Here is a 10,002-nt window from a genome sequence, read left to right on the forward strand (position 1 = left end):
AGATCATGGCATCTGGTCCCATCACTTCATGGGAAATAGATGGGGAAACAGTGGAAACAGTGTCAGACTTTATTTTTATCACTGTAGATGGTGATTGCAGCCATGGAATTAAAAGACACTTACTCCTTGGAAGGAAAGTTATGACCAACCTAAATAGCATGTTAAAAAGCAGAGACACTACTTTTTCAACAAAGGTCTATCTAGTCAAGGCTATGGTTTTTCCAGTGGTCATGTATGGATGTGAAAGTTGGACTGTGAAGAAAGCTGAGCGTCGAAGAGTTGATGCTTTTGAACTGTGGTGTTGGAGAATATTCTTGAGACTCCCTTGAACTGCAAGGAGATCCAACCAGTCCATTCTAAAGGAGATCAGCCCTGGGTGTTCTTTGGAAGGACTGATGCTAAAGCTGTAACTCCAATACTTTGGCCACCTCATGTGAAGAGTTGACTCATTGGAAAAGACTCTGATGCTGGGAGGGATTGGGGGCAGGAGGAGAAGGGGACGACAGAGGATGAGATGGCTGGATGGCATCACTGACTCGATGGACGTGAGTCTGAGTGAACTCCGGGAGTTGGTGATGGACAGGGAGGCTTGGTGTGCTGCAGTTCATGGGGTCGCAAAGAGTCGGACACTACTGAGCAACTGAACTGAACTGAACCGATAATATTGTTTTCTTTTTGTGTGGCTAAGGGGCCTGCAGGGACCTTGGGTGGACACTAATGTATCCTCAAGTACATGCCCTGGATGACAGTCAGCAGAATCATAAGAAAGAGTAACTGATATGACTTCCCCAAGGGTCCGGGTGATTTAGCAGTCTCTTCTGCCTCCCAGCTCCTTCCTTTTATGGGTCCCTTAGATAGAACTCCCACAGAGCTTACCAAAACTTCTCTGGGTTTTTTTTTTTTTTTTTTTTTTGGTTTTGAATTGACCACTTTGGCCTTATCCAGGGAACCCTAGAAGCACTTAACCTATGGGACCTAATAAAAGCTATAAATCCCAGATCCTGCTGCCTTCCTGACTATACCCTGCTCTGACCTCCTATGCAGCTCTCCAGGAGTGCTTTGTGCCTCCTCCAGGTCTTATGAGTAATAAACTTCTTCATTTAACTTTCCCTTGCAGTCTTTGTTGAATTTTGGTTCACCATCCAATTCCCCACCCAGGGCTCTACTTAACAAACATTATTTTAACAAAAAGCAAGCACTGAAATAGGGACCACAGTAGCAGATCAGGGACTTTCTATGTTGATGGAGCTGTTCCATGTCCTGAATGTGGTGGTGGATGCACACATGTATACATGTGCTAAATTCATAGTACTGGGTTCCAAAAGAGGTTGTTTTATTGCATAATGTAAGAAAATAATAAGATATATCATAGTGCCATGGGCTGCATACAGAACTACCCTTACTACTTAGTAAATTCTTATTTTAGCACAACTATACTTTTATATGGGCTTCCCTGGTGGCTCAGTGGTAAAGAATCCCCCTGCCAGTGCAAGAGAAGCAGGTTCAACGTCTGGGTGGGGAAAGAAATGGCAACCTGCTCCAGTATTCTAGCCTGGGAAATTTCATGGACAGAGGAGACTGGCAGGCTACAGTCCATGGGGTTGCAAAGAGACATGACTGAGCAACTAAACAGCATGTTTTTGCATATTTTAAAAATATCTTTTATGTTGTATATTATATATATATCATATATGTTTCTAATTCTTCTAACCATTATTCTGAAATGGTGTCAGGTATTTTGTTCTTATTATTTAAAATGAAGAAATAAAAGGTCAGTAAAAGGCTAGTACCCTATCAGGGAAGCAGCAGTAGGTATAAAGTTTCTTACTCATCAAATCCAAACTACCTAAGGCATAAAGAAATAGCATTAATTTTAAAACGTGGGTCTCACACATGGTTACTACTCCAGCTTTCTAGGCTAAAGGTCCATTTCCACGGTGATATGCAAATCAAGTCGCTGGAGGCGGAGCCTGGCTCCACAAACATCACATATGCAAATTGCGGGTGGTGTCATGTCCGCCGTTGCTAGGTGACCTTTTTTATGCAGGTTGCCAAGCAGGGCATCTCCTGACATCTCTAAAGGAACATGACCAAAAAGTTAACTCGACCCCACATGACCCTGATTCTGACTTTGCATATGTGCTGGTTGTGTCCCACCCACCCCAATCCCCATCCCACCACAGTCTTACTGTCTAGGCCCCTGCCCCCATGGGAATTCATGTCAAGCACACTGTCCACCCACCCCTGCATCCCATGCCATGGCTTTGTCCGTCACCTTGCCCTCTTCGCCCTATTACAATGCCGCCCTCACTGTCCTGAGCGTCACCACCAGGACCCGGTCCCTCTGCGGACTTGGCCTGGCTCCCACTTGCTCAGAGCCAATGGGGGAGCCTTCCGTTCCCTCGCCTCCCCCAAGACCCCACTCCACCCCCACCTCTGCTGCAACCAGCCTCTCCCACCCAGGGCCACACCATGCACTATCACCATGAGTGACTTCTCCTCTCTGCCTGCCATCCCCGACTCCACCCACACCCGCAACACTCCCCCTCTGCTCCAACCAGACCCCCAACCTCCATCCCTCCAACAAAGCGTGTCCCACCACCACCTTCCAGACCAAGTGACTGAAGCACACAAGGATGTCTTGAAACACTTTATTGATTTGACATTACTGGGCCCAAGGCACGGGGCTATGCAATTGGTCTGTGATCAGGACTGGCACCGGACAGCCAGAGGCGGCCTGTCCGGAGGCCAGGGACTGGCCACTGGGGACCCAGGTGTAGTTGGGCAGCTAGTGTGGACCCGGGGCCACCAGGGAGATGGTTGTCATCCCAAAAATGCTGCTGAGCAGAGCATTGTTGTGGATCGCCATGTCCACCAACTTGGGGGTGATGCGCTTCTCGCCGTTCTTCTGGGCCTCATTGCCTGCCAGCTCCAGGACCTTGGACGTCAGGTCCTGAATGACCGCTGCTAGGAAGACTGGTGCAGACGAGCTCAGGCGCTGGGCATAGTGGCCTTTGCGCAGGAGGTGCTCCATGTGGCTCACAGAGAAAGACAGCTCAGTTTGGGCGGTGCGGGAGCGGATACCAGACGACCTCTGATGGCCCCTTTTCTTCGGCATGCTGGCTGTTGAGCCCGCTTTCTCCAAGGCCTTGCTCTTCTTTGCGATGGGAAGAGGTGCGGTGGGATAAGGTGCGATGAGATGAGATACGGTGAGATGAAGCAGTTGGTTCCAACGTCTCAAGACAACTGCTACTCTCAGATCTCTACTCCGTATCCTAGAAACCACAGGCTGGCGCCTCATTGGTCGGGACGCATGCTCTGTGACACGTAGACCCTGTGAGGTCATTGCTTTCTCGTGCTCCCCACCCCTCCCCCAACCCCCACAGGCCTGGGCCTGCAAAGAAATGATGCTGGCAGAATCCTGCTCACCCTGCCCACTGGACCCTTTCTTTGTCAAAACTCTCCCTTTCCACTGCACAGGAGCTTTGTACAGAAAAGGCAGCAGACCACCCACTGGCACCAAGTATACGCTGGTGGTGCTGGGCCACCATCATGACTGTATCTAGTTCCAAAATGTTGGCACCGCTGCAAAGAGAAACCCCTGTACCTGGCCAGACAATCATTCCCCACCCCACCATCCTGCAGTTTCCCCTACCCCACCCCACCCCATAGTCCTCAGGCAACCACTCATCAGCTTCCTGTCCACAGCCCTTTGCCTATTCTGGAGACTTCCTAGAGATAGAGGCATACAATAAATATGTGGCCTTCTGTCACTGAGCATAGGGTTCATGCACATATGAATGAATCAGTAGCATGAATCAGTACTTCTTTCCTTTTCCTGGTTGAATAATATTCCACTGTATGGCTAGACTACACATGTTTTGTATCCACTAGGCAGTGGATGGACATTTGGGTGACTTCTCCTTTGTGCATACTGGGAATAGTGCTGTGATGGACATTCCTGTACAGGTTTCTGTTTTCCACTCTTTGGGATTTATGTCCATGAATAGATTTATGGGTTTATTTCCATACTGTTAATTTTATTTCACTGATCTATGTGTCTATCCTTATGCTAGTACCACACAGTTTTGTTAACTGTAGCTTTGGAGTAAGTTTTGAAATCCAGAAGTAGGTGTTCATCATGCCTCGGTACACTTTACTGAAATATATACTGTTAGTCTGTTTCCCTGCCTTCCTGAAAGGGACCTAGAGTTTTTTAGTCAGTGTGATTTTGAATTAGGAGAATACCTTTTGGTGACTATTGGACACTGGCTCTGATCTCACACTAATTCCAAGATGCCCAAGTGTCACTTTGGTCCATCAGTCATAGTAGGAGCTTATGGAGGTCAAGAGATCAATGAAATTTCAGCTCAGGCTCATCTCCATTGGGGCCGGTGTGTACCCAAACCAATCTCATGCTTATCTACACAGTTCTGGAATGCAAAATTAAGATAGACGTGTTCAGCAACTGGAAGACTCCACAACAGACCTGCAGAGTGAGGGCTATTTTGGTAAGGATGGCCAAATGAAAGCAATTAGAATTGCCTCTATCTAGAAATATGGTAAACCAAAAGTCTTGCACATACCTGAATGGATTTCAGAGATTTGCAGCACCATCAAGGGCTACAAACATGCAGGAGTGATGATTTACTCCATACTCCCATTAAAGTAGCCTATTTGGCCTGTTTAGAAAACAGATGGTCTTGGAGAATGACAGTGTATTTTCATTAGCTTGACCAGGTGGTGATTTCAATTTCAGGTGCTATACCAATGTAGTTTCATTGCTTGAGCAAATTGACATCCCCAGTGCTACTTGCCCCCTTCATGGATCACAGCCTTGTTATGGTGAAGGTGCTTGCATAACTCAGTGAAGCTATGAGCCATGCCATGCAGGGCCACTGAAGACAGATGGATCTTAGTGGAGAGTTCTGACAAATTGTGGTCCACTGGAGGAGGAAAATGGCAACACACTCTAGTATTCTTGCCTCTAGAACTCCATGGGCAATAGGAAAAGGTAAAAAGATATGACGCCAGAAAATGAGTTCCCCAGGTTGGAATTTGTCCAATATGTTACTGGTGAAGAGTGGAGGGCAATTACTAATAGTTCCAGAAAGAATGAAGTGGCTGGGCTAAAGCAGAAACGATACTCACTTGTGGATGTGTCTGGTGGTGAAAGTTAAGTCTGAACTGTAAAGGACAATATTGCATAGGAACCAGGAAAGTTAGGTCCTTGAATCAAGGTAAACTGGATGTGCTCAAGCAGGAGATGGCAAGAGTGAACATTGACATCTTAGGAATCAATGAACAAAGTGAATAATGGGAATGGGCCAATTTAATTCAGATGACCATTATATCTACTACTGTGGGCAAGAATCCCTTAGAAGAAATGGAGTAACCATCATAGTCAACAAAAGAGTCTGAAATGCAGTACTTGGGTGCAATGTCAAAAATGACAGAATGATCTCAGTTTGTTTCCAAGGCAAACCATTCAATATCACAGTAATCCAAGTTTATGCTCCAACCACTGCTGCTGAAGAAGCTGAAGTTGACTGGTTCTATGAAGACCTACAACACCTTCTAGAACTAACACCAAAAAAAAAAGATGTCCTTTTCATCATAGGGGATTGGAATGCAAAAGTAGGAAGTCAAGAGCCACCCAGAATAACAGGCAAATTTGACCTTGGAGTACAAGATGAAGCAGGGCAAAGGCTAAGAGAGTTTTGTCAAGAGAACATACTGGTCATAGCAAACAACCTCTTCCCACAACACTATACACAGACATCATCAGATGGTCAACACCAAAATCAGATTGATTATATTTTTTTCAGGCAAAGATGCAAAAGCTTTATATAGTCAGCAAAAATAAGACATGGAGATGACAGGGCTCAGATCAGGAGTTTCTTATTGCAAAATTCAGGCATAAATTGAAGAATGTAGTGAAAACCAATAGGTCATTCAGGTATAACCTAAATCAAATCCTTTATGATTATACAGTGGAGGTGACAAGTAGAATCAAGGGATTAGACATGGTAGACAAAGTGCCTGAATAACTATAGATAGATGTTCATAACATTGTACAGTAGGCATTGACCAAAACTATCCTCCCAAAATAGAAATGCAAGAAGGCAAAGTGATTGTCTTTGGAGGTTTTACAAGGCAAAGGAGGTTTACCAACAGCTGAGAAAAGAAGAGAACCAAAAGGAAAAGGAGAAAGGGAAAGATATACCCAACTGAATGCAGAGTTCCAGAGAACAACAAGGAGAGATAAGGAAGACTTATTAAATGAACAATGCAAATAAATAGAGGAAAGCAACAGATTGTGTGGATCACAGCAAACTGTGGAAACTTATTAAAGAAATGGGAATACCAGACCACCTTACCTATCTCCTGAGAAACCTGTATGCAGGTCAAAAAGCAACAGAAAGCAAAGAGAAACTAAAGAGCCTCTTGATAGGTGGTGAAGGAAGAGAGTGAAAAAGCTGGCTTAAAATTCAACATTCAAAAAACTGAGATCATGGCATCTGGTCCCATCACGTCATGGCAAATAGAAGGGGAAAATGTGGATGCAGTGACAAATTTCCTCTTTGAGGGCTCCAAAATCACTGTGGATGGTGACAGGAGTCATGAAATTTAAAGATGCTTGTTCTTTGGAAGAAAAGCTGTGACAAACCTAGACAGTGTGTTGAAAAGCAGAGAAATTACTCTGCTGACCAAGGTCCATATAGTCAAGGCTATGGTCTTTCCAGTGGTCACATACAGTTGTGAGATCTGGACCGTAAATTCAGCAGCACACCAAAGAACTGATGCCTTTGAACTGTGGTCCTGGAGACAACTCCTGAAAGTCCCTTGGACAGCAAGGAGATCAAACCAGTCAATCTTAAGGGAAGTCAACCATGAATACTTGTTGGAAGGATTGATGCTGAAGCTGAAGCCCCAGTATTTTGGTCATTTGATGGGAACAGCCGACTCATCAGAAAAGTCCCTGATGCTGGGAAAGATTGAGGGCAGAAGGAGAAGAGGGCATCAGAGGATGAGATGGCTGTATGGCATCACTGATGCAATGAACATGAACTTGGGAAAGCTTCAGGAGATGGTGAGGGACAGGGAGGCTTGGGTGTGCTGCAGTCCATGGAGTTGCAAAGAGTGAGACAAGACTGGGAAGATGGAACAACAACAACAATGGTAATTCTATGTTTCTCTTATTGAGTAACCACCCACCTCACTGATTTCCACAGTGGTCTTCCATTTTTGCAATCCCAACAGTATATGAGGGTCCCAATTTCTCTGCATCTTCTCCAAAACTTATTATTTTTGTTTGTTTTACTTGTAATAACCATCATAGTGGGTGTGAAGTGGTATCTCATGGTGATTTTTATTTGCATTTCTCTAATGGCTAAAGATGTTGAGCATCTTTTCTTGTGCTTCTTGGACATCTGCACATCTGCTTTGGAGGAATGTCTATTCAAGTCCTTTGCCTGTTGTTTAATTAGGTTGCTTGTCTTTTTGTTGTTGACTGTTAAGTGTTCTTTATGCATTCTGGAAAATAGACCCTTATCAGATTTATGATTTGCAAATGTTTCTCCCATCCTGTGGGTTGTCCTTTCAATTTCTTGTATTTTTAAGTCAGACAGAAAGGAGAAATATCTATGGCATCCCTTATATGTGGGAGATAAAAATAAATGACACAAGTGAACTGACAAAACAGAAAGAGACTCACAGACTTAGAAAATGAACTTATGGTTACTGAGGGGAAGGGATAGTTAGGGACTTTGGGAATGTCATCTACTTACTGCTGTATTGAAAATGGATAACCAACAAGGACCTACTGCATAGCACAGGGAACTCTGCTCAATGTTATGTGGCAGCCTGGATAGGAGGGGAGTTTGGGGGAGAATGGATACATGTATATGTATGGCTGAGTCCCTTCTGTATTCTGGGAAACTACCTGAAACTACCACACCATTGTTAATTGGCTATACTCCAATACAAAATAAAAAGTTTTAAGTTTGGGTAAAAAAAGTTTTTAAAAGATTTTTCTATTTTTCATATCCTCTCCTGATTTTCCCTCCTTTTGTTCAGTTTTTCTGTATCTACATTGTCAGAATATATAGAGACATTACATACTACACGCTATCTACTTTATAACCATAATTTAGCCTCGATTCTTAATCATACTTTTTTCTTTCTTTCTTTTTAATTGGAGGATAATTGCTTTACAATGTTGTGTTGGTGTCTGCCATACATCAACATGAATCAGACATAGGTACACATATGTCCTCTCCCTCTTAAACCTTCCTCCCTCCTCCCACTCCACCCCATCCCTCTAGGTTGTCACAGAGCACCAGATTTGAGCTCCCCATGTCATACAGTAAATTTCCACTGGCTATCTGTTTCACATGTGGTAATGTATGTTTCCATGCTACTGTCTCAATTCATCCCACCCTGTCTTTCCCCCGCCATATCTGCAAGTCTGTTCTCTATGTCTGTGTCTCCATTTGTTGTTATTCAGTCGCTCAGTCATGTCTGACTCTTTGTGACACTATGGAATGCAGCACGTCAGGCTTCCCTATCCTTCACCATCTCCCAAAGGTTTTTCAAACTCATGTCCATAGAGTTGGTGATGCCATTCAACCATCTCATCCTCTATCATCCCCTTCTCCTCCTGCCTTCAAGCTTTCCCAGCATCAGGGTCTTTTCCAATGAGTCAGCTCTTTGCATCAGGTGGCCAAAGTATTGGCGCTTCAGCTTCAGCATCAGTCCTTCCAGTGAAAATTCAGGGTCAATTTCCTTTAAGATTGACTGGTTTGATCTCCTTGTAGTCCAAGGGACTCTCAAGAGTCTCCTCCAATACCACACTTCAAAGGCATCAGTTCTTCAGCACTCAGCCTTTTTTATTGTCCAGCTCTCACATCCATACATTACTACTGGAAAAACCGTAGGTTTGACTAGACGGACCTTTGTTGGCAAAGTAATGTCTCTGCTTTTTAATACACTGTCTAGGTTTGTTGTAGCTTTTCATCTAAGGAGCAAGCATCTTTTAATTTCATGGCTGCAGTCCCCGTCCACAGTGATTTTGGAGCCCAAGAAAATAAAGTCTGTCACTGTTTCCATTCTTTCCCCATCTATTTGCCATGAAGTGATGGGACCAGATGCCATGATCTTAGTTTTTTGAATGAAAAAACGGACATCCTCTGTCACTGTGGCAGGCCACTGCTGACTCATGCCTCCACGGGAGACCCTCAAACACTCAAGGGCAGGTCTGGCTCAGTCTTTTGTGAGGGTCACTGCTCCTTTCCCTTGGTCCTGGTGCGTCTCCATCGCTACCCCGCAAATAGGCTCATCAGTACCATCTTTCTAGATTCCATGCGTGCTAAGTAACTTCACTCATGTCCAACTCTTGCGGCCCCATGGACTGTGGCCCACAAGGCTCCTCTGTCCATGGAATTTCCCAGGCAAGAATCCTGGAGTGGGTTGCCATTTCCTTCTCTGTATATCCTTATTAACCACAGATTTATGGGTGGGGAAGGCAAAACTATATCATATAAAGAATCTTTGAAGAAACTGATCAGAGTGGCTTAGAGAATAGAAAACTGAAAGAGCTATAATCTCCACTCTTTAACATGTGAGTGAACAATACATTAATTAACCACTTTACTTTTTGGAGACATAATTAGGTTGATTATATAAGGAAGAACATTCAAATAGAGTTCGCTGAAGATGGAATTGGTATATGTTATTTCTTTTGAGAAACTATTCTTGACAAGTCTGTTCCTAAATTTCGGTTTTTCCTTTCCTCTGTAGTACTAATACCTTGTATTTTCCACTATCATACATAACCCTTTCCATACTGCATTGTAATGGCCAGCTCTGTGAAGACAGAGACTTTAGCAGCCTTAGTAATGTGTCTAATTATTAAAACTTGGCACACAGTAGGCACTCAATAAATGGGTGGACAAATGAGGGTAGGGCATACCAGAACATAGAGGGTAAATATGCAAAAGC

General features: G+C 44.1%; 1 protein-coding gene across 1 annotated transcript; it reads right to left on the bottom strand.

Annotated features, from left to right (window-relative positions):
- Nucleotides 1-2,637: 2,637 nt before the first annotated feature.
- Nucleotides 2,638-3,301, bottom strand: LOC147341417 (histone H2A-Bbd type 2/3-like). Its single transcript, XM_086388804.1, has one exon. It carries the CDS (start codon nucleotides 3,299-3,301, stop codon nucleotides 2,789-2,791), a length of 513 nt encoding a protein of 170 aa, XP_086244930.1. The 3' UTR covers nucleotides 2,638-2,788.
- Nucleotides 3,302-10,002: the final 6,701 nt, after the last annotated feature.

Source organism: Bos grunniens, chromosome X (assembly GCF_055505025.1).
Source record: "Bos grunniens cultivar Pamir isolate PY7600 chromosome X, Bosgru_T2T1.0, whole genome shotgun sequence".
Classification (NCBI taxonomy): Eukaryota; Metazoa; Chordata; class Mammalia; order Artiodactyla; family Bovidae; genus Bos; species Bos grunniens.

Bases quoted from the DNA above. Each gene is read 5' to 3' on its own strand.
- LOC147341417 (XM_086388804.1), bottom strand. From the start codon at position 3,301: ATGAGGCGCCAGCCTGTGGTTTCTAGGATACGGAGTAGAGATCTGAGA.